This window comes from Chaetodon auriga, chromosome 23, assembly GCF_051107435.1.
Source record: "Chaetodon auriga isolate fChaAug3 chromosome 23, fChaAug3.hap1, whole genome shotgun sequence".
In the NCBI taxonomy this organism is placed as follows: domain Eukaryota; kingdom Metazoa; phylum Chordata; class Actinopteri; order Chaetodontiformes; family Chaetodontidae; genus Chaetodon; species Chaetodon auriga.
The window spans coordinates 5,800,127-5,825,391 of NC_135096.1; the positions used below are offsets into that span (position 1 = coordinate 5,800,127).

Here is a 25,265-nt window from a genome sequence, read left to right on the forward strand (position 1 = left end):
TACCTCAAGACTTGAAACAAAATCTACCCATGATGCATTGCACCTTTCTGACACCATGACAAAGATGGAATGTGCAGGAGGTTTAGTCACTGCAGTGACTGTCAGCAATGTGCTAGGCTGTGCATAATGCACTGCGATAGTCAGTTGACAGTTACTGCACAACCAGAAACAGGTGCTCCAACCAAGCTCAACCTTTGATGTATTTTGGTGACTATATAGGGACTGTACATAAACCAACTCTCAAATCATGAGAGTGATTACTGCATGAGTCAAGGACACTCTTATCAGGACGTCCAGAAAGCACTGATGTTTGCACAGAACAATATCGAAATGGCCAAGAATATCCTGCACGAGTTTGTCTCTGTTTCCTCCACCGCGCATGTTCTTACATGAGCGTGTTACCTCAATGTCATCACTACTCATCCTGTCTCCAGACTATGGCACCTCTGCATATCCCCAAGAGGCTCCTCTTTGCTATGATGAGAGCTGCAACACATGAAGACACTCAGCTGTGCATACGATGCACAACCTAGCCCAGTCTCCTCCCATGATGCATTGCACCTTTCTGGCACCATAAGAAAGGTGGAATGTGCAGGAGGGTTAGACTGTGCTTATGATGCACAGCACAACCAAATTCTACATTTGACGCATTTCACCTTTCTCCATAGCACCAAAGGTGGAATGTGCACGCGAGTTGAAGTTAGTCACTGCAGTAACTGTAAACCACCCACCCCATGATGCATTGCACCTTTCTGGCACATTGTGCATATGATGCACCACCTCCCAGTAGTTTTAACAACAGTATTTCGCTGCAGGACGCTGAGTGGTACTGGGGAGACATTTGCAGAGAAGAGGTGAACGAGAAGCTGATAGACATGGCTAATGGTACGTTCCTGGTTGGAGACGCCTCCACCAAGGTGCACGGAGACTAGACTCTGACTCTGAGGAAAGGTGGCAACAACAAGCTGATAAAGATCTTCCATTGGGAGGGGAAGTACGGCTTCTCCGACCCTTTGACCTTCAGCTCGGTGGTAGAGCTGATCAACGAATTACTGCCACGAGTCGCTGGCCCAGCCCGGTCTCCAAACACCAGCAGGATCAGGTGGTGAAGGAGGACAGTGTCGAAGCTGTGGGCAAGAAGCTCCACGAGTATCACCTGCAGTACCAGCTAGGCTGTCACTGTATGGAGAACTGACATCTGAAGGCTTGTTAACTGTAAGACACAAAAAAAATGAAAAAACAATATTAGATTTCTTCAGCTGAATCAAATTCAACTACAAGGTCACTCAATGACTGCAGACCACCACCAAGTTCAATCATTGATTTGAACACATTTCCAAAACTTACAGAAAGCCTGCGGGGAACTCCAGGTGGCCATGGCTGCTCGGTTTTCAGTGTCTGGACTGTCAATTTCTGCAAAAATAGAACACTTTCCTTGGTATGTAGTTTTTAAGTGGAATGACATCAACCTTTTTGAAACGAAAAAACAATCAAGACCATCTTACAGAATGACTTGTGTTTGTAAAAGCCCAATAATCTTTATTAAACTTGTGAAGATCAAAAGTGTAAAAATGTAAAAAATGAGTTGGTTTTACCTCTTTCTTTGCTTCCTGAGATTGATGAGCTATAGCAGGGCTCTACACTAACTTTTCCACTGGTAGCACTGGTGCGACCAACTTTCTCAGTTGGTCGCACCAGCACATGATTTTCCTATGAACTGGGCACATACCTTGTCATTGGCAGAGGTTGGGTTCACATTCAGCCCATTTTTTTTTCATCAGTGCGATCTGGGATTTGAATTGTGTGAACGGGAGTTCCTCTTTCGCTATGTTATAGGCAGTGTTCAACTTAATGACCATTTCGTTCTCTTCTGTTGCGTGATTACTCTCATCCATCCACTGAAAAAAAGTCGGGAGGGGCTCAGTGTTTCGGGTGATGCATTGGTCCCGACAGGTCGTCTGATTCGGCACCTTTTGCTGGCTCTACCTAACCACCAGTCTCCTCCTCTCTCTCCTTATTTAGTTTTTGGAAAAAAAAAAAATCAGCAATAGACCGCTTCATTTTTGAGAATAGCGAAACGCTAGTCTTGGTGTCTTGAAGTTCTGTGCGCTGCGCATGTACGTGACAGCTTATGTGCACGCGACGGCGCTGTCTCAACAGGAGAGAGTGCAGGTGGAGGCGGCTGACTAAACCAGTGAAAAAAGGGACGACTTTCAACCACAATGTCTAACACGGAGCAATAAAACTGATGCGCTCGCACGAATGCGACCAGATGAAATTCTTACTCGCTAACTTTGAAAAAAAGGTCGCATATGCGACCATTTTGGTCGCAGTCTCGAGCCCTGTATAGCCTTCTGAGGAACAATCTAAAATAACAGTTGAGTCACTTGAATCATCTGTGTCACGTCGCACACGGCGCTTCTTTGTATGAGCCCCATCTGGACTGGTCTTTTGAGGGGACCTCACATTTTGCAGTCTTTTGTATGGCTGTGCATACACTGTGACCTGTGACAGACCATTTAATTTAATTCCTTTGAACAGCTGAAACAATGCCAAGTATGAAATACCATGGCAACTAAGTGGATGCCTTTCAACACTTACCCATGAAGTCTTCTTGCTGCCTTTTTCCTGTAGCATGGGGTAGTACTGTACTATTCTCTTGGCCATAGCTGTGACCGCTGGTTTTGATGGGTATCTGTCTGATTCTCCATCACCTCTTGCCCTCAGGACTGCAGTCATACTGGTCATGGTGTTCCAGATGAGTAGGCATCTAAGGTACTTTGACATTTCAAAGTTGCCCTGCTCGTCTTTTTTGCCAACTCAAAGAATTGTTTTCGGACTTGTTCAAGTTCAGAGTCGGTGTGCAACACATATTCTGGGAAGGACAACTTGACAACCTTTTCTGGGGTCATGCACTTTGCAGGATACTCTTTCACAGGAGTGGCTGTCTGTGGCAAGGGTGACTCATTAAAAGAAGTAATACTGTCCTTTGAGTGAGAGTCTTCTCTGCCAGATTCGTGTAAAATCAAAAACCAACAAATAAAAAATACAACCAAATGGTAACGGCAACATTTCAATGTTAATTGTGTACATTAAGACTGAGGTTCTATTTGTTAGCCTCATTCAGAAACTGACCTCATCCAAATCATCATGACAGGCACGCCAGACTGCTTTTCTCCGAAAGAAGTTTTCTGGGCCTGGGAAAAGATCCCGCAGGTCTTCACGAGACAGGGTGCCCATCATTTCCTCACTGACGTTTGCAGCTGTGAACATTTTAAAATGAATGAAAAGTTGAATTATTGCGCTGCATCCATGGTTTTACCCAAAAAAGAAGCTTGTCCAGACATTTGTACAACAAAGAAAGAACATATTGTAATGGGCAGAAACATTTTCACATTAAGCATACAAAACATTGCATTTCTACATCTATAATATCTTGAATTAGACATTCACAACTTTGCTTTTCGGTTTGATTTCAGTTACACACGTTAATATACATAAGCAAGTATTTTACATGCACACATTTTATCTAAAACCACACACTGTGAAAAAATATTTAAGAACAACAAGTTTTTGATAATATCTGGTCTTTATTTGATCCAAAGCTCAATCTACATTAACCTTCAAAGTCGATTTAGCAATGTCAGCTAGTTGGTCCGTGCTCGTAACTTAGCTAATGATAGCAAGCTAGCTTTGAGCTCCCCTCGCCAGTTGGATCAGTCTGGCAGCAAAACATCACAATACATACTTAACACTTTTTTAAAAACACGTATAACGTTAAAAACTATATTCGACACAAAACTTGTGAAAATCGTATTAATGTACTTACAATTGTGCACGGGGTACTATGCGCACTTACAACGTTTCATTAACGGCCGACATGCAACGCGGTGGTAGTCTCAGGTTAATGATGTCATAATCCGTCGACGGAGTTGTAGTTCGTAGGTCGTCAGCGTTTAACCTAGAAAATTAAATTCAGGTTTAAAGATAGTGACAGTGGTTTTGCACAGTAAGGAATATCATGATAAACAAAATGTGTAACTGTCATAATGTCTGTTGGCCTCCAAATTTATTTCCGCGAAATTCAACAACCTCCGGTCTGCCTACAAAAATACGTCATCACTGCGGCGCGGCGGTGCTGAGGTATTTAAACAAGAAATGAAACAAGCGGGCGATAAATGTGCTGCTGCTTATTTGTAAGACAACTTGGAGACCTGTACTACCACTCGAGACAGCTGGGTCCCTAAAGATAAGCTGAGCTTCGGTAAGTATTGCATTTAACTTTTGTGCACATACGTATAATGTTATCGTCCTTTGGCGTGTACCACGAAGCGTGATGGTGATGATTTAAGCACTTGATGTTCATTGCTGACTGTAACTCAGCCTTCAAAAAAAAAAAAAAAAAAAAAGAAAGAAAAAAAAGAAAAAATAGAAAAACTTGTCTTCCTTTTATCAATGCAGCTGTTTTCTGATATAAATTGGTGATTTTCCAATAAAATGCATTTACTTGAATCCAGTGAAGTTTATTTCTCAAATCAAGATTATGTATCTTCTACAAATGACACCTCAGCTTGAAAAATGCACGAAATGTTAAATGAAGCTTGTTTCTTGTAAAATACAACTCAAAACAAGATCATTTCAAGATTGTTTGACTTAACAAGATATTTAAGATGCATTGTCTTAAAACAAGTCCCTCCATCTTGCTGAAATGTTAGTTGTGAAGTGAATTCATCTTAAATCAAGTGGGATGAGACATTTTGACTAAAAATAAGACTAATAAACTTGGTTAGATTTTCACCATATTCACCATATTGTCCTTTTCATTCTACTCCAGCCAGGTGAGGACCCTGTGCTTTACCTGGAAAAGCGGCCTCTCTCCTCACCGGTGCTGATCTTTGATGGAACAGTCGGCATTGTCGCTGTGGGAAACGTACCAGTGAGCACCCTCCCCCAGGAGGATGTCTGGGAAGGGTTGTTGGTGTTAATGGCATATTACTGCACTTTGCACTTGACATACCCTAAATCCTCTCTGTCATTCAAACCGAGGTAGTTGGTGATGTCATCCACGACCAAGATGCCACGAGTGCAAATAAGAAAGCAACAGCTGAATGGAAATCATTCACTGAAAAATAGGTGAATGCAGCATTGCTGTCAGGACAGTTGTGCTGTGCTTGTTTTGGATCGCAGCACCTTTCAATAGTTTGTTTTGCTCTGATTGACCAGCTGCTCTGCACGTTTTGTACAGCGTCTTATGGTTATTTGCTGAAATGCCTCACCAGGGGTCCCACACATCCTTAAAAGGTTCTATTTTTATTTTCTAGAGGTCTCAAATGTTATATGGCACTTTAAGGGAGTCAGGTTGACCATTTTGTGATTTCTATTATTCGTTTTTAGTGGATCATCTTGTTCTGGCATTTACAGTTTGTGTGTGTGATTTCTGTGCCAAATTAATTTGGTCTTTGTTTGGGCCACAAAAAAAATGCTTTAATTCTGATTTTAAGATTGTGGAACAACCCTGACACAGTGTTGATGGTGTAGTTATTAATCCTGAGAGTTAAATAAACGTTGATGCTTATCATACATGCAGTCCTGGTTGTGATTTCAGTCGAGATGTATAATCTTAGAATAAAGTCGGGTTTTAAGTTTTTGGGTTTAGTTTTAATATGGATTTAGGTTTATTTCAAGAAAAAACAACTTCAATCAAGACACAATGTAATCATACTGCACAAGTACTGAGTAATCTTCACTTAAATTAGTAATGTTTTTCTTGTTTTTAAACCTTGATCTGCTCAAAATGAGAAAATAAAAAATGAAACAAAAATTATTTGCTTATATTTAGTATTTTTCACTTATTATTAAGTTTGATTTCAAGTATTTTGACCTAAAAATCAGCATTTTCAGCTTATTTTAATCCTTTTACATACTTACCTGGGAAAACTTATTTCCAGTTTTTAAAACTTGTTTCAAGATTTCTTATCAAGTAAAATTTACTTGCTCCATGGACGGGTAATTTCACTAGTTTCAAGTAATTTTCTTCTCAAATGTAGTGTTTATATCTTATATTTTGACTAACCTTTTCTGCAGTGCACTGGGTTTGAGGTTTGGAGACCACATTTGAAAGTGGGAGCTCTTGCTGTCACGAGCGCAACTTCCACACTCCCCCACTCGAGACGTCAGCACCACTGACGGTGAGGACGGAGAGGCGCCAGGTTTTCTGCTGTCGCCTAACCGCTGTCAGGAAGTTCCTCTGAGCTCCAGAACTCAGGGCTGGTGATCTGTACCTGCCGTCAAACTGATCATCACTCGGATCACTCTTACTGAGTTATTATGTGGATTTGTTTGTGCAATGCCCGTGGAGGTATCAATATTGTCTTTATTGTTGCTATGGAAACCAATGACCTCCCTCAAGCCCTGAGCTCAGTGGAATGTTGATGTCATCTCTGACAGATCAAAGCCACTTTGTGACGTATCAAAGGAGTGGACCAGGGCTTTGGAACACAGGTCCTTATATGGATGAGGTTTCACTCCAGGTGTTGCTGGATTGACCTGAGAGCCCACCCAGGATTCACATGAGGATTTTGTTGAATTCACTTTGATTTTACTACTTTCCAAGTGTTTTCACACAGATGTTTTGAGGTGTGGGAGATTTTTCAAGAGGCTTTGTGGGTTGGTCAGTGGTTGCAATGGTTTAAAAGAGATTTTACTGGAGGATTAGTGGTTTTGCTGGGTTTGAGGTTTGGAGACCACATTTCATTGGATGGTAGCGGCAAGTGCAATGTACTCTGACTCACACCTGGACAGCCTCGGTTGGCTGCTTTTTGGTTGTCCATGACACTAAAGTGCTGCCCTTGTATATGCTTATACAATAACCTGATGTGCTTTGTTTATCATTGACATCAGCAGGCCAATTCATGTCACTGTATGCTTGTTTATCCAGGTTCTCATCACTTTTCCTGTAGCACAACTCTTTGTTAGTTGTGCCTTTGAGATACCTCAGTATATGCTTAACTGTACCCCATTGCTGTGCAGTAGGTTCAGTAACGTACTGTGACAATTTGCTTATACAACACAACTCAAATCAGGTCTGGTACAGACAGTCAAACAGATGAGGCTTCCTACTGCCTCTCTGTATCTTGTGTCATCATTCATCAGTGCTGCATCATCCGTGTAGTTCAGTTTTTGTTCACACGGTGTGGATCTAGGTTTACAATCCTGCATGTTGAACCTCTCCAGGAGTTTTTCAACATACTTTGTCTGTGACATTGTCACACAGTTGTCACTCTGGTTAAAATCAGTGCCAAGAAAATATCTGTTTGCCCAAATCCTTCATTTTGAACCTTGCTGTAAGCATGTCTTTCACAAGCTGCAATGCATTTTCATCACTTGCTGCAATGATGAGGTCATCAATCCAAATAAGCATGATCACCTTATCATGTTCTGTTTCCCTTGCGTAAACACAGTGGTCAGCCTGGTTCTGTTCAAACTTGTTTTGGGTTAGATAGTCATGCAAAACCTTGTTCCAATTCCTGCCTGATTGTTTTAGCCCATACAGTGACCTCTCTAGCTTACACACCAACTTTTCATGTGTGAGATTTCACCTCGTAGCGCTTTGCCACCCCCTTGCACCTCGTGCTATCAGCCAGCCCCACGCAGTGTGTCTCAGCCTGGAACTCCTCATCAAACTTCAACCATCAAACCTGAACTTGGCGAGATCTGTGATGATATGTGATGTTGCCCCACAGTCGACCCCCCCTGAGACATTGCATGCGTCGTCTTGGTCTCTGTACTGTTTCCTTCTGCAGGTGGTGTCCCGGTGTGTGGTGCTCCTGCAGTGACTGCACCACAACTTGCGCTGGCAGGCTCTGGCCAGGTGTCCCTTCAGGCCGCATTTGAAGCACGCCAGGTCCGCTGCTGCCCTCTCTGCTCCCCGGTCACCTGCGCTGGCAGGTCTGCCCCTCTGCTGATGCATGCGCGCCTTCATCACGTTGTCATCTGTTGCTGCAGCCCGCATCTTCTGTGTCCTTGTAACTGCGTAGCTTTGTTTTAAACTTGGCAAAAGATACGTTCTCAGCACGCTGTGCAATATGAACCGCAAATGGTTTGAAGGACTCAGGCAGCCCCTTCAGAACCATAACGTCACTTAACGTTTCTCCAACATTTCTCAAAGCTGTGATTGTGGTCTCAGCGCGGATCACATATTCAGCCACACTTTCACTGACTGACTTTTGAAGTGATGTCAGTTCTGTATAAAGGTTGATTATGCGTGGCTTTCCTTTACCTTGTTAATAGTCCCTTAAAATCTTCAGAGCTTCTCGGCCGTCATCTGCTACTTTTGTCATCAAAGCCTCGGCATTCTTGGCTGCATCCACTGGCAGCTCCTCTGCGTCTTCCGTGTCGGTGTCATTTAAAACAATGTTTTTCAGGCCCTGCAGACGATGGCGGCCCAAAAACTTCTTCTCCCATAGTTCGTAATTCTTTTCATCTCCGTCAAATAGGACCAGCGACTTGTGTCTGTGATTCTTCTGCTCATGGTGCTAACAGCATCTAATCATCACACACGGTGGAAACACACTAAACTGTCTCTGGATTCCTCTGGGCCCATAACCTGTTGACAGAGTAGGGCTATACAGCGGCACAGCATTGTCAACCCAGAAGTCAGAGAAAAAGCACCGTATACAAGGAGAAATGAATCGGAGACGCTCTGCTGTTTCCCAGGTCACCTACACACAACTGAACTCAGCTGCGGGTGCGAGACTTTTATTAAACACGCCCACGATGGATATCAGACAGCTGCAGTCAATCAGTCCTCAATCAACTCAAACACTCAATAAACATAACATGACATTAAGTTTGCCCATCATAAACACAAAATAATAAATGGACATTTAATAATTGAGAGCACCGACTCAACACATGCACATAGAAGTAATCACTCACTTAAAATTGGGGATTGGATTGCAAGTCATGTGTGCATGTACCTTTGCCTTTTTCCTCTCCAAAATCCTTAAAGGCCAAGCTCTTCCAATTCTGCTCAGCGACTGAGCGGATGAGGAGGTTGTTGTCCTCAATTTGTTGTTGAGGGGGAACCCCGGCCTTCACAAGGTCATCGACAGTGGGTCTGTTTGATGTCCACGCTGTCTCCTTGTCCAGTGTCTTCTGTATTCGGGCTGCATGAGGGGGGTCGACCTTCCTCAATTCAATGGAATGAGCTGTATGATGGAGTACAAAAAGGTGAGTAGCATATTTATGCTACTCACCTTTATGTACTCCATACACACACACAGAGAGACATATATACATATATATATACTACATATGTACAGTATGTATGTATGTGTATATATATGTATATATATATATGTGTATGTATGTATATATGTGTGTGTGTGGGTGTGTGTGTGTGTATATATATATATGCATACATATGCATACATACGTATGTATGCATATGTATATACATATATATGCATACATACATACATATATATATATATATATATATATATAGTATAGTATAGTATATATATAGTATGTATTGACTCCGCTGCCTAAGTTGGAGATCCCTCCACTTGTGGTCGTAAGGCCGGTAGTGTAGAAAACCAGCCTTTGTACATTGGTCTTTTAAAGGTCACCAGTCAGTGTTACAGGGAAGGCCCTGCAATAAGCATCCCAGTCCTGCAGGAATGCGGGTGTGTGTAGACCAATTCGACAACAGTTCAACACAACGAATGAAACAAAAACAGCTGCAATGTGTCCTCGTCTGTTTAATTGCTATGAGTCAAATCAAAGCCTTGAAAGATTCATAGAGCATGCTTTTGATGTAGTAATACTGATTACTCACTTTGACTTCAGCCGTTGTCAATCTGATGCAGGGTTGGACAATGGGACCCCACCTTCTCCAAGGAAGAACTTGCCCTGGTCTGTCTTGTCTCTGATGTTGTTGAAGTAGCATTCCAAAAACTCCAGAGAAACAAAGAAAAGATAATGAACTTCTTTCCCTGTCAGTTGGTGCTCCAACAGCAGGATAACCTCACAGTAGTGTCTGAAAGATGTGACTGCAGTGTTGGGGATGTAATCGCCACTGATTAGTTTTTGGTGGATATAATCAACATCCCTCTTTGCAGCGGTAAGGACATCCTTCTTTTGAGACCTGTTGCAAAAGTCACTGAGGTAACACAGTGTAGAAAAGCTGTATTAGTCACTACATCAGTGCAAGTCACAGTGCAGCGGTAATAAGATCAGCATACCTCTCAGTTGGCTGAACTGTCGGGCACATTTGAGGAGTGTTGGTGATGATGAATCCTCGACTCTGAAGGCGAAGGCATAGGCTGACACAAGAAGCTGGATCTTCGCAATACTCCTCGAGCTCTGAGAAGTCCCAAACTCTGCCCTCTCTGGCAAATCAGTTCTGGGAGGCAATTGCTCTGGATGCTTCTTGCTCTCTTTCCTCTTGTGTGTTGGTTTTCATACACACCCTCTTCAGATGCGTTGGGCGGTGGCCTATGATGTTTTGTAACCCTAAATGTCCGACCGACACATCACTAATTCCTCTGCCTGTTCCACTGTTATAATAAATAGCGGCACAACTTGGTGGCCGTTATCCTGCTAATTTCTGTGTGGTGTGTGAGCGTGTCAACAGGTTGAAATGCCTAAAATGTCTAATTTCACATAAAAATGCATTCAGACACACAGAATATGCTTAAAATGTCGACTTTTTGAAGAGCTGACAGGCCGCATCTTACCTTTCCATCTTCCAACTCCTTCTGGAAAGTTTTAGCCCACCCTACACAGCATCACCTGTTGATCACGCACCCTCTTAGCCAACATGGGACCAAGACTGGCGTGTTCAGTGCCCCCGAATTAGGGGGTGCACATTTATGCCATTGATGTGTTGTTGATGTGTGTTTTTGTTTGTGTAGGTGTGAGTGCAGCTGCTTATGCACACTGGAGCAGGTCCCTGCTCACACAGGGACGACAAAGGATCCAAGGTAGGTGAAACAGTAGGTAAGAGTAAATTGTTTATTGATGAATGCATGTTTTTATTGTTGTTGTTTGTGAATAAACTAAACTGCTAGACAGCATAGTTGTGTTAGACATGGCGTATTATTATTATTGTTATGAGGAGATCAATGTAATTAAAAAGTAAATATTAATAAAGAAATAACAATAACAGTAAAGGTTCCAAAACGAAGCGCACACCAAGTAATGAAATAACATTGGAAATCAAAACAACAGAGAATAAAAAGATTTGACAGGTGAGGAAATCAAACAAACCTGAAAAAGGGTGGGTCTCTTTGTCTGTCACGGCACATACAGCTGGTTAATCTAGTGTGTTTTCCTGATTTCTATCATTCAGAAATCTCTTAGGAGCTGGCTCCAGAGGACTCGCTGAGTCTGTCCCAGCTGCCAAGCCTTATCATTTGTCTCCATCTACTGGTCAACAGTCCAAACTACAGCCTCAGTCTTTTGGCCGATCCTGCTTTTGCGACTGAGCGTCTCTCTGTCAACAATAGTTTGATGAACAGTTTCCAATGAACAGTGAACATAAGCTATAAATCTAGATGCAATACCACTTCAGGCTTGCTGGGTCTAAGGACAGAGGATGTCACACTTTGTACAGACTGTAAAGCCCATTGGGGTGATGTCAATTGTGATTTTGGGCTATACAAGTAACAATGACTTGTTTTTCTTTTTCTTCTCCTCCTTCTTTTATGTCTTCAACATCGTGTAAGTTGTGGACTCTTTAGTCTGGTCTCAGTGATCATAGGGACTCTCCAGATCGGCTCTATCCTGCACAGCTTCCTCCTGCCTGACCAAACAAGAGTAAACTCTGCTGGGCAGAGCCAATCTGGAGAGTGCCTATGATCACTGAGACATACAAGCCTCCACGCCACGTCAAGGCAGAGTCCATGTGGAGGTTTTTTTTTTTCTTCTATTTTTTAACTTTGTTTGTTTTTGTTTTTTCTTTTGTTGGGGGGGGGGCTTAAATCTATATAGACTATACAAAGATCAGAAATCTACACAGATTGGTTTGTCAGTTCCGTCTCGGGGAATCATCTTCTTTTCTCGTTCTTCTCGCTCCAGCTGAACTCTCAGGCGTAGCACATTTTCACAGCCAAATCCTGAGTGTGGTCCATGCAGGTCCCCTCAGCGGCTACCGGAGGGGGCGACGACAGACAGACAGACAGGCAGACACAGACAGAGCGGTTAGGATGAGGCAACATGAAATGACACAGTGGAATGCTTCATTTAAAGTGAGATCAATATGTGGTACAAATAATACAGAATGTTACAGAATGGACTCTTTGGTTAAAGTGAAGGCCGGGCCTCGGCTGCTCGAGGTCGGCAAGTGGGAAACGAGAGAAAAGAGTAAACAGAAGAAGAGAAATTCTCATAAATACAAACTTGGTCTTCAGAGATGGAGGGGACACTTTGCTCTGTCACCTGGGTGAAAAGGTCAAAGACGATGTGTGGGCGTGACCTTGGCCAAAAACCATCAGGCCAACGCACGCTCTCCCCGATTTCCACACGTCTCCTGTCTAGGCCGCACTGCCTGTTGTCTGGATCAGCTGCAGCAGGCGCTCTATAGTGCCATTCCAACAAAGAACACAGCTCCTCTCAGCAGTGGTGCATCCTCCATGTACACCCTCTCTTCCATTATGCGGCACATAGTGTAAACGGCACTGTGGCCGAGGTGAGTCCCCAACACCTTCCTCATCAACTTCCAGCAGGATTCACAAAACTCCATGATGTTGACGGTTCGACAGAGTGTGATGATGAAGACAGTGAGAGAGTCTGAGGGCAGGCAGTTGGAACACACCACCGCATCCAGTACTTGTAGTGCCACCTCAATATCTGTTGAAGATGTTGTTCTATTTCACAGGAGACAGGGTTCAGGTTGCAATGCAACGCAAGTGAGGTTGAATTTCTCTTTATATACAGTAAATTGGGTCTGCAGATTTAATCTCTCTTCTTAATTGGACAAACACTGACTCACACGTTTTGAGATCTTCGGTGGGCCTTCAGTGCATCACGTCGCCATCTCATCACATTTACTGCAGTACGAAGCGAGAGAGACAGACATAGAGACAGAGAGAGAGTACGTCTGATCCCTGTGAATGATCTGCTCCATCACTTTTACTCCAGAAGGACTTAAAGGCCTTTTGGAACCTGTTGTCCGCTAGCAGACTGGTGTTAAAGTGCCAGTACGCGCTCTTACATTTAACGTGTCTGACAGACAGCACACAGTGCACCAGAGAGTGGTCAGAGAAACCCGCCGGGCTGATGGAAACACCTTTAAAAACACTGAAGTGATGGTTAAAACAGTACATTCTGTCCAGTCTGGCCAGAGACATCCAGTTATCTCTGCTGTGAGCCCAGGTGAACTGTCTCTGAGCAGGATGGAAACGTCTCCACACGTCACAGAGATCAAATGTTTCAACGAGTTTCATCAGAGCCCGTGTGGAAGCAGCGTGAGGTTCTTGATGGTTCCTGTCTAGCTGAGGGTTCTCTGTGCAGTTAAAATCACCTCCCAGGAACAGGTACTCCTCACTGCTGCAGTTGGTAAGAACAGTCTTTAAAACATCTAAAAAAAACCAGTCTGTCTAAGCCAACGGTTGGAGCGTAGACATTTATAAAAACCATCCTCACACTCTCGAAGACAGCACAGACTTTTAGCATCCGGCCGGGAACGATCTCTTCCACAGAGCAGGAAACAGGTAGAAAGTCTCTAGAAAAGAGGATCCCAACACCTCCACTGTTACTAGTCTTGTGGCTGAGGATGAGCTCCCCCCTCCACTCCCTCCTCCAGTCCGCCTCCTTATCAGGAGTGCTGTGGGTCTCCTGAAGGAGAACCACATTTAGCCCTTTAGACTGAAGAAGAGAGAAGAGAGCAGCTCTCTTTGTGTCTTCTCTCGCACCGTTAATGTTTAAAGAGCCAATCTTCATCTCACACATGATTAGGCTGCATGTGAACAACAACAAGACAAATGACAACAAATGGAAGAAGAGGGAGAACATCTTCATCTTAGTCATCTTTCTCTATCTGTGTTCGCACTTTAACCAACAGTTTTTTCAGCCGGTAAGTCTCTGGGTCAGTGAAGGAAGGCTGCCCGAGCCCTCCTGACTTCCTCAAGAAGAACCTGATGGATTCATGGAATAACTGAAGGTCTGGAAAGTGTTCCTCCACCTTCACAGCTCTCAGCCCCTTCGTGTTCCTCAGAAAAGCTCGAATTCTTGAGAAAGAATAACCGGTGTGTGTTTCTGCCTGCATGTTCTCTGTGTCCGATTCACTGTCCTCTGTGTTCACCTGTGAGCTGTGTGTGTCCTGTGTGTCCTGTGTGTGTTCCTCTGACTGACAGGAGGAGCACTGTGGGTCTTTCTTTGACACTTTTGGTACCTTTTCACTGGTGGCTTTGGTTTCTGGAGTTTTCCTTTTTGTTGCTACTTTTAAAAAATCCTCCTCCATCACACCATCCTCCTCCATCAACCTGTCCTCCTCCATCACCCTGTCCTCCTCCATCACCCTGTCCTCCACCATCACACCGTCCTCTACCTCATCCAACACTGACTCAGCCACCCTGGTGGCAGTCTGTCCAGCCAGCTCCTTCACCAGAGTCTGAACTCTGGGCTCTGCCTGTTCAGTCTGAGAGGTGACCTCTTCCTCTGTCTGACCATTCACCTGCTCCTCACTGTCTGCAGCTGTGTGTGTGTGTGTGTGTCTGTGGGTGTGTAGTCTGTGCTGCTCTGTGCGCCCTTCTCTTCGCTCCGCGCTTTGCGTTGCACTTTGCTTTGCGCCTCGCGCTGTGTTTCGCGCTGTGCTTCGCTCGGTGCTTCGCTCCGCGCTTCACCCTGAGCCGCAGGCCGGCTGTCAGCTCTGACAGGCGGCTCTGCTGGCTGCTTTTCTCCTGCTCTGTCGGGCCATGAACGGATCAGGTGACCCTCTGCTCCGCATCCAAAACATTTGACACATAGAAGAGATCATGTGTCAAAAGGGGGTATGATGAGTGAAATACAGAGATATTGGTTCACAAAGGGTTTCTCTAACTTCTCCCAAAAATTTTGTCAAAGTTGTGTGATCTGTGCTACTAACAATGCAGGCAGAGGCATCCAGATACAACAGAGTGCTCATCCACCACCACAAAAACCTTTTGATCACTTACAAATGGACTTCATTGAGCTAACACCTCGCGAGGGAAAGAAATACTGTTTGGTTTTTGTTGACATGTTTTCCAAGTGGGTGGAGGCTTTTCCCACTTCTAAACAGGATTCAGCAGCAGTAGCAAAAGCTTTAATCAGAGAAATAATTCCCAGATGGGGAATTCCAGGTAAGATCTCGTCTGACAATGGTACACCTTTCGTGAGCACAGCCCTGAAGAGCGTGGGTGAGTATTTTGGTATTGACATGAGGCAACATTGGGCCTATCACCCAGCAAGCGGGGGGGCTGTTGAAAGAGAGAATGGTACATTGAAAGGCAAGTTAGCTAAATGCTGTGATGAAACTGGTTTAACTTGGACAAAAGCACTACCGATTGTTTTGATGCACATGAGAGCTAGGGTCAGAAGCAGAAACGGCCTCAGCCCGTTTGAAATCCTCTTTGCACGGCCAATGAATACAGGGATTGGACCGGTTAAGAGGCAACTCCCTCATACCAGCCAGTGCGAAGATGAAATGTTACGTCATTGTGCAAACCTGTCCTCTGTGCTTTTTGAAATCCACAAACAGGCTAAGGACGCCCTACCGAAAGCCACGGAGAGAAAACTACTGTTCTGCCAATTTTCGTTGTCTTTCTGTGAGTTTATTCTGACGCCTGCAGACAGACTCCCTTCTTGTTGTCTCGAGTGTGAGATGACAAGAAAGAGCCCGGAGCAGAAGAAGTTGATAGATTATATACAATATATTATCTTTGTAGACAGGATGACTACACGTCATAATGTGTTGTACAATCAGGACACAAGGTTCACTTAATCAGTGCATAATAACATGGTCAGCAGATTATGACACACGGACGCACCTAATCATATGATATGGTTGTTCATTTGTCTTTAAGACTTTGAATACTTATGATTAAGTACAGAGAAGATGAATAATAAGAATTCCCATTACACTACTATTACTCAGCACAGGTGAAACCAACTTTAATATGGATGAATAATGAGATGAGACCCAAATGGAAACTCATTGAGTTTAATTTGGCTGAATCACTCAGTACTTTGATTTTCTCAGTTTGGAAAAAAGCACAGATTAAAACACAAAGTTATTCTGTACATAACACATTTAAAATCTGGAGAAGAATATGTAAAATAACCAGAGTTAAGGAACAGGAAATCATTTGTTTAAGAGAGATAGCCTGGGATCCAGATTTTATTCCAAATAGTATTGATGATGTTTTTAAAAAATGGGAGAGTAAGGGCCTCACAAGATTCTATCAAATGTACAAGGAAGAAGCAATGGATTCTTTTGAAAATACAGTAAATAGATATGGTTTAAACAAGAATTCAGCCGCACGAGTGCTGACGAGGACCAGAGGGCGGGAGCACATTACGCCAGTTTTAAAATCGCTGCATTGGCTCCCCGTGCATTTCAGGATAGATTTTAAGGTTCTTTTATTAGTTTTTAAATGTCTTAATGGTCTTGCGCCTTCTTATTTATCTGACCTACTGTTACCCTACCAACCCTCGCGGACCCTGAGATCCTCCGGTACTGGCCTCCTAACCATACCAAAAGTAAGAACTGAAACACACGGGGAGGCGGCCTTTAGTTATTATGGACCCCGATTGTAGAACAGCCTGCCGGAGAGCCTCAGTGCCGCAGAGACTGTTGATGTTTTTAAAAAGAGGCTCAAGACCCACCTTTTTAATCAGGCTTTCAATTGATTTGTTTGATTTATCTTATTCCTTTAATCACGCTTCTTAGCATGTCTACACTCAGAAAAATTTAACTATGCTCTACTCAATTTAATCTGTGTAACAATATTACACACAAAATATTGAGTAAATTTGAAAGCTGTGAAATCAGTTAGATTTACCTTATGAATTAAGTAAATGTAATTAAAAAATTTAAGCTGATCTGGATAACTACATTGAGTACCATGAAATCTAAAATTTATTTTATATAATTAAAATTTTAAGTCTATGCAATAGTAACCCTAAGTTTGAACCACTCAAAAAATTGAGTAGATAAAATTACAATGTTAGGTAGATGTAACTGAAAATGAGATTATTATTTAACAAAAAAATTTGCTACATTTACTTGATGTTTTTAACAGAATGTAATTAATAATGGACTATCAAATATCAGAATAAATATGTTCTATTTACTTAATGTTTTAAAATGTATTTTCTCTTTAATCTACTTTAGTACTTCAGGTCAATATATGAAACAAACAAAAAAAAAAACAAAGGAATTCTACACGACAACATTTTTCACTAAACATTTATTTGTCTACTTCCACAAATATAAAATATCAACTCTATCTCTGAACAGAGTCTGATTGAGATTTCTCAACTTGTATTATATAAAAAATGAATGCACCAAGAACAACATTTTGATGACATTAAGATTCTTATGTAAACATTAACCACAATAAATGTCTATACTTTGGACAGGTAAACCTTGCCAATGAAAACTTCCCTCAACCAGAGAGCATCTTGCTGAACTGTAGCCAGCAACTACATACAGAGATAATTCTTCAGTCTTTGAACTCTGTTGGAAAGGTTTCCAGAATCCAGCTCCAGCAGTACTTTCTGGAATACCTCAAAACTGTATTTGAGGTTCTTGGGGTATCGCAGATCTAATGCATAGGTCAGTCCCATCAGATAGCAGCAGGCTCTGCTAAGATCCCCAAGACTGCTGAGGACGGTGCTGCCCTCAATCACTATGCCGACATCAACTGACCCATCTTTCCGCAGCAGGTAAATTGTCATCACTTCATCTGCGAACTGCTCTTGAACGCTGGCTGATCCATCCGCAGCATCCTGCAGACATTGTAAAGATAACTGTTAAGAGCTCACTTTCAACCTGCATGTCACAAGACAAATACCACCTACTAACATAAAAGAGCATAGCAGGACATTAAGTGGAGAAAAACATACTAAAAACACGTCAGTTAGGTTCAGTGGTGGCTGGTGGTGAAATTGATTGGGGGGCTAACAAATAAATTATAGCCACAGAATAAAAGTAACATCCTCTCACTCTCACTCTCACTCTCTCTCTCACACACACACACACACACACACACACACACAGAGCTTAACTGCCAGCCCAAATGACAAGTAAATCATGGGGGTGGGACATGACACCTGTCAATCATTTACACCAGGAAAATGAAGGAGAGTAGACTTGCTGAGCTTGGGCTGCATAAAATTAGCCCATTGAGAGATATCCTGTGTTTTTCTTTTAACTATTTGGTGCTGTTACCACTTTAGGTTTCACTATAACTAAACTTTAAACTTATAACAGTCTTTTGTATGTTATTTAGACAATAACTCTCTCATCTTTAGTGCATAATGTAGGGAGGGCTTAGGCCCACCAGCCCATTGATACCAGCCGTCCCTGGTTAGGTTAATCCTCCAGTCAGCGACCCTGACCAAAGGCACTGGCTCAAGATCTGGAGTTGGTCCCCGGGCGCTGCACCGTGGCAGCCCACTGGTCCTCAGGGATGGGTTAAATGCAGAGAAAGAATCTCACTGTACAAGCTGTATGTCATGTATGTATGTATGTATACCCCTGTTTTGTTTCTTCATAACAACCAACTAAATCTATATTATTATTCTTATTATTACTATATATTATTATTGCACAGTTTATGCGTGAAATAGTTAATTTGCAACATAATATTGATCAAAGTACGATGGGGCGCCTTTGTGTCGAGGACTCGTGGTGCCACCGGTCAGAGACGAGAACTGTCAGAGGCTCTGATCATGCAGGTTTGGTTTTCAGCAGCGGTGTGGAAAACGAGCCTCCACTCTCTCTGTAACAAGCTACAATTCATTTATCTAACATCACAATTAGTCCAAAGCTGTTTAATGAAGGTAAAAATGAAACACAAGGTAAATATCCTGCTCCTCTGATCAGAGCGGCGTCCCACGGTGTGTTGACAACGGACTGTTATAGGGTACTGAAATAAAAATAAAACACACACGCTTCCACATTTTGAAAGTGCTTGTGATTTTTTTTGTACAAGTGCAGCCAAAGACCAGCCTGAAAAGAGAGGGACAGCAGAGCTGCTCCGTTCAGCTGCAGGTGAGCCTGGTGGAGAATGCAGCCTCTTCTTTTTTTTTTTTTTTTTTTAATGCCGACATGAAGCACGAGCACACAGACATCCATGTACGTTGTCGTCTGACATTCCTTCACGGGGACTGCCCTGCATTACTGGCACATGTCCTCCCGTGTACCTTTTTGCTGCTAGTCGAATTCTGCACGCACATGAGCATTCACACCGTAGCCACGGACATTTAAAAAAAATGTTAATATGAATATTAAGGATTAATCAATAACTGGTCATTCTTTTTCCTGATGATGAATCGAAAAGATTTCTTCAAATGGCCATCCCTAATGTCCACAGCTGCTTTATACCATATGGAAAGTAGCTTCTTCTTTGTGTGCGGTAAGGAAAAAATTAACTGTACTGCAGCTGTGCACTCGAGATTACATTTGTTAAAACCTTAAAACCTTTAAAATCATGAAAACTACAGTATTATACTAACCTCAAAGTCCTTGAATAGGGCACTAACATCTTCTGCAAGATAGTCAATAAGGCATCGGATGACAACCTCCCTTGTCTGCTCAATGGGGATTCCACTCTGCCGAACAGAAAGTATTTCCACTAATAAAATGCACTACACATTGAAGCAGAGCTTTGATTCATTGGAAAAACTTAAGTGTTAAACCTTTCAATTGAATTTAGATTAGAAAAATTGAAAAAAAAAAAATGAAGTTGGAAAGTAGTGATGTCAGAAAAAAAAATAAAACAGAAAATTTTTGCATATGACAAGGCAGAAGCCAAAGCAGGCGGATGAATATAAAAATGGATATTGTGGTGCGGTGTGCAGAGGATGTGAGAGATTGAGGGACAGAAAACTAAGGAAGAAAAAGTAAGAACTGTTAAAGGGGCTGTATGTAAGACTGTGGCTAAAACTGTTGCTGGAGTCAAATTCAAAAAAATCAGTACTGCAACTACCAGCAGTCAGAGGAATGAAGCAGCAGTACATCTATATCTGTTATCACAGTAATATCTGTTCAGGTTTCTGTAGCTTAAGCAGGTTGGATGGATGAATATTTAGCTTTTTACTCTGACTCACAGTAACTACGAGCAGAGTTCATGTCATTCAGGTGATCTGTGGGTTATTGTTTCACTTTCACCGCCCTGACACTGTGTCTGTGCGCGCAGCGCTGACACACACACTGTAACCCCGCATCTACAGAAGGCTTGTTGTCAGATCAGTATTTCAAATGAACATGATTTCTTAGTCTCTGATGACATATTGTGTGATTTTATGTTTACTTGATGTGCATTTCATACATACAGCTCCTTTAAGGAAGACTGGAGGATAGGATGAAAAATGAATAGGAGGGAGAGTCAGAGAGGATAAAGGTAAGTTGTCTGATTTGGATATTAATATGTAATTATTGATGGTAATTAACTTAATGGAGAGAAATGTGAATGAGACAGGTGGAACTATGATTATTGCAGGTAAGGTACAAATTGAATAGGTGGAGGATAATGTTTAATACCTGAAGTAGAACACTCATTTGTGCTTGAATTCTTGCTCCTACAGCGCCTTTCTTTGCTTGAAACAAGGACAGCAGTTTCGGTGTATACAGGTCCAACATCTCCATGAATTTTGGCTCAAGATTCTCTTTTGTGAGCCTTTGAAACTCTGCGCTAACCTGAAAGAGAGATATGAAAAAAGAGACAAAAGAACCGGTGACAACAAAAACTTAAGTCCATACTTAAGTATAACTGTATAATTGTGAAACATAGAGGTTTTCAGTCCATAATGTGTTGAACACTCTGCTACAACAATTCCAAATACTCACTTGTGAGACATTAAACAAGGTAGGCCACCTGTCCTTGATGTCACTGATGCTCATCTGTAGGTTGACAACATCATGTCTCCTGTGTGCAAAAGTTCTGCACATCAAGTCCTTCATGACTGTGCTGTCTCTCTTCTTTGATTCTGCGATTAGTTGGTTTCGGTTCAGCTCTTGTTGTTCCTTACTGTCTCCTGCAGGATAGTGTGGAAGAAATACCACTTCTCCTTTCCGTGCTTTCTTTATGTTCTTTGCAGCAGACCTGTCACTCGGGCGCTTGTTCTTGAGGGAGTTGCAGGTAACCTCAGGAAATCCAAGGTTCCGGAGCTTTGACCTATAATTTCCCATCTTGTACTTAAGAGTATACATCCACCCGAGCCAGCCGTTACGACTGCCTAGCTCTGTCAGGCATGGATGCTTTCTGACTAAAGCCTCTGCCACCTCACCAATCTGAAGGCCTGTGGGGTAGGGTGTGTAGCTGTACATGTAGTCAGCTAATTTTTCCCTGATTTCACATCTGATCGGAATACTGTTCAGCACAGTACCATCTTTGAGAAAGTCTTCATTGGCATTCCTCAGTATTGCCTCTGTGGCCACAGAGAAAAGTGGAATGCTGATTTGCTTTGGCCATGATGTCGTATGAGGGCTTGCACGTGGGGATAGGATGATAGTGTCTTGTGAAGACACTGATGCGTCATCTCTCTGGTAATCTGCTGTTAGGTCAGTACTAGCAGAAGTTGAACTATCATTCATTACATCTGTCTCGTTTTCAGTCACAGTAGTCAATGTAAGAACTACTGACGGAATGATCACAACTTTGAGTGTTCCCTTGTGTTTAACCTGGTTGGTAGTATGGAGAGTGAAAAAATCACCAAAGTCCTCATCCAGGTAATGCAGGGTAAAATCATCAGTGAGTTCAAATGTCTCTTTTACAGTTTCATGTAATTGTTCGACAGTGCTAGGCATTCCTGAGGGCAGTGTAAGCTTTTCACTCCGGTGCTCTATAATAACTTTCAAGGCAACCAAATCCATCTGGACAAAAACAGGAAAAAAAAAATATCAAATCAATCTGAAGAAAGGAAGGTGTTAGACATTTAAGAGTCAGACTTATCACCTAACAGTGGTAAATAATGTGACGTTTCAATGTCACCATGTGTTTTCCTCCCACAAAATACGCTGTCAAGGGATACGTGTCTTCAAGTTCACTATGCTGTACCAGGGTCATTTTCCCAGAGTGGTACAACATAAATGCCCTAAAATGTTCATCATACCAGCTGTTAAGCATTTTTACAATGAAACTGACACTGTCATCTACAACAACAATCTGTGAAATCATAACAAAATCAGTTAAACCACCGGTTGACCCATGAGGCAAAACCATCCCAGCAGCATATTTAGTTCCATGGAGTATGGCCACATTGGTCAGATTCACAGAGGTGTGTGTTGGATAAACTGCCTTAAAAGACTGCTGTATTTCCATATCAAGTATTTCTAATGGAAGAGAGGATGTTTTTGTGACACATACCGCAGGTTTCAAAGCATTTTCTTGTGAACTGTAAGCCATCCTCATTTGGTGCTTTGAAGCAAGTGACATCAATACATTTCTAAAGTTGTTTGTGTGTCTAACAGCTTGCTTAAAGAAAGAATGCTTTGCTTCGAAACGCATAGTCCAGAGGCTAACCAAAGGACCAAACCCTCTTATCAAATCAGGGTAATGCTCCAAAAAGTGGTGCTTTGGAATCAATTTTTGATCTGGGAAAACTTCCAACAGCCTGTGACGATGTTCTGATATCAGTGTGTCCAAGTAGCAAATACTTTCCTCCGTATGAATGGGGGCTACTACAAGCTCAGTTACATCTTTTAAAATCATGAGAATGTGCCATGCAGGATCATTCTGAGGTATAGTTGCACCAATAATGAATGACAATAATCTTAACAATGTCCAGTTTTCACTGGCGTTCCCACCAATACTTTTACGAGAAGCAAAATTTGCTGGGATAGGTTGGGGGCAATCCGTTTTATCTGTAAATTTGTATGGAAATTGAGTGATGGACTTGTTAAGTTCTGTCAAGGTGAAATACTTCTTGTGGATGAACACGTTAAGACACAGTGCTAGTTCCAAAGGAATTATGCCTTCAAAAAGGTCATGTAGAAGGTCTGGTGGGTACCCAGTTACAAAATGGAAATAACTTAATTTCTCAGTTATGGGACAACCTTTCTTCACACCACAACAGTGTACCAGAGCAGGATTTCTCTTTACAGTCTGAACATGTAAATTATAGTTCTCTTTTGTTCTTGGTGGAAAAGCTCCTGAATGCACTTCCTTTTGCTGATAGTCAGAACGGTCCCCAATACAAAACCTACAGATATAATGTCCACAAAAGTTTTCTACAAGTCCACTTAAAGAATGCGCTCCAAGGTTGTCTGCTGAAACGCAAAAAACAGTACCTCTGATATTCTTGCCAACCTGAGGCAAAAAAACTCCTTCCCTCTCCAATGTAGTGAGATCCTTCAAAAGCGGCTCAAGAACAGTTTCATAGCCAAATTTTTTTATGTCATTTGCTTTACAAAGGAGAGCTAAATAAATTGATGTTAACTGTGATCTCAGTTCAGGTGGTGCATCGGCTAGTACCCAGTACACTGCTGTTACTTTATGTTTTTTGCGCGAAGTTCCGAGAGGATTGCAGATTTCAAAATCATCTACATATAGTATAAGTGAAATACTGAACTCCTCATTAGCATGAAATTCATTTTGCTTGAAATATTTACCATCACGGAAGGATGCCAACTGTGAGTAGTCTGAATGTTTAGTCAATAGCCTTTTCACAATGTCTTCATTTTTCAACAGTTGCTGTAAGGATAGAAGAACAGGCACATATTGAAAGCTACTTTTCTCCTCTGGATCCAAAATGTACTCTACTGGCTCAATTACACTGAAGTTTTCCTTATAGTACTTTACCCTCTTAAATTTAGAAGAAAAGGGACCGTCAGGGCCCAAGGCTGCAGAAAACGGATTAGAGAGTTTGGCTACCAGTTCATTAATAGCTTCATCAACAGCACAGTTATTTTTTGCAAAAATATCACTCACTAACTTTGGAAAATGCTGAGTGGATGCCGTGCAGATAAATTGAAGCTGTTCCACCAAGTCATCAACACATTTGCCAGAGACATTATAGATGCTTTCCAATTTTAACAAGAGAGAACCAATATTTTTCTCTATTTCACCTGAAGTATCCCTTCCACAATCCAACTCTAAGGTGGTATCAACATGACTATCAGATTCCAACACAAGAAAGTCAATTTCATTCTCAGTAGCAACGGGATGCTTTGCGATCACATCAATCTTTAAGTCTTTCCATGAATGGGACTTGTGTTTTCTACTTTTGTGCGTTGCATAAGTTCCACATATGTTAGTCTTGAAATTACATCCACTAAAAGCACATTCTATGGTTTCATGTCTTTTCAAATGGGAATTAATATGGTGAAAATAGTCTTTTGTACTAGGATAAAACGAGTGACAAATTTTACATCTGAAAGATTGCACACCTTCACACTCTTCAGTTTCCTGTGAATTGTGGGATCTAGACAAGTGTGTACGAAGGCCACCCCATGTTTTAAAGGAGCAAGGACAGCTTAAATGAAGACAGGGTACTGAATAGCCACGACTATAGGTACCGTGCTTGACTCGATAATGCTTGAGAAGCTCCCCTTTTGAAGAATCTTCAAATGTGCACAACTTACATTGCCAGCGCATGGGCCGCCACCTTAAAAAGGAGGATAAACAGTGTTACAATGTTTTAAAAAAAAAAAAGACTGATTAAATGCTGTTTCATTTCATGTACATAGTTTTTGAATTAACATGTTTTTATCACACAGTTCTAATAAATGAATTAAAATGCACATTGATGTAAATTATATCTACAACTATAATTAATGGAAAACATGAAATAATTAATAATTTTAATGAATATTTTTATATGAAAACATGAATAAATAATTTTAATGAATAATTTTATATTTGTAATTTACTTCAGATTTCAAAAATATGGGGAAAAAGATAAGTCTTTTTGCATATGAAAAACACGAAAGTCTTCTGTACATTATTAATAGATGCCATTTACCTCCTCTGTTATGTCTTTGTTCACCCTCTAGCAGTTTTGGTGCTGCAGCAGTGTTGGTGCTGTAAAGGAGACATTAACATTTTTAACATGCTTGACAAAATAATTCAACC

The 25,265-nt window shown here is 41.9% G+C and overlaps 2 protein-coding genes across 2 annotated transcripts in view; one reads left to right on the plus strand and one right to left on the minus strand.

The window, feature by feature from the left end:
- Positions 1-25,265, plus strand: part of LOC143316078 (NLR family CARD domain-containing protein 3-like) — a 236,246-nt gene that overhangs the window by 133,434 nt on the left and 77,547 nt on the right. The window lies entirely within an intron of this gene.
- LOC143316196 (uncharacterized) lies at positions 17,608-22,088 on the minus strand. The gene is made up of 4 exons (XM_076723978.1): positions 21,041-22,088; positions 20,735-20,890; positions 19,708-19,803; positions 17,608-17,976 (listed from the first exon to the last, which is right to left on the minus strand). The coding sequence occupies exons 1-4, from the start codon at positions 22,064-22,066 to the stop codon at positions 17,671-17,673; spliced, it is 1,584 nt and encodes a 527-aa protein (XP_076580093.1). The 5' UTR covers positions 22,067-22,088; the 3' UTR covers positions 17,608-17,670.

Coding starts and splice junctions, on each gene's coding strand:
- LOC143316196 (XM_076723978.1), bottom strand. CDS start 22,066: ATGGATTTGGTTGCCTTGAAAGTTATTATAGAGCACCGGAGTGAAAAG. Junction 20,891..21,040: donor CCTTGTTTAATGTCTCACAA/GTGAGTATTTGG, acceptor TCTCTCTTTCAG/GTTAGCGCAGAGTTTCAAAG. Junction 17,977..19,707: donor CCCTATTCAAGGACTTTGAG/GTTAGTATAATA, acceptor CAATGTCTGCAG/GATGCTGCGGATGGATCAGC.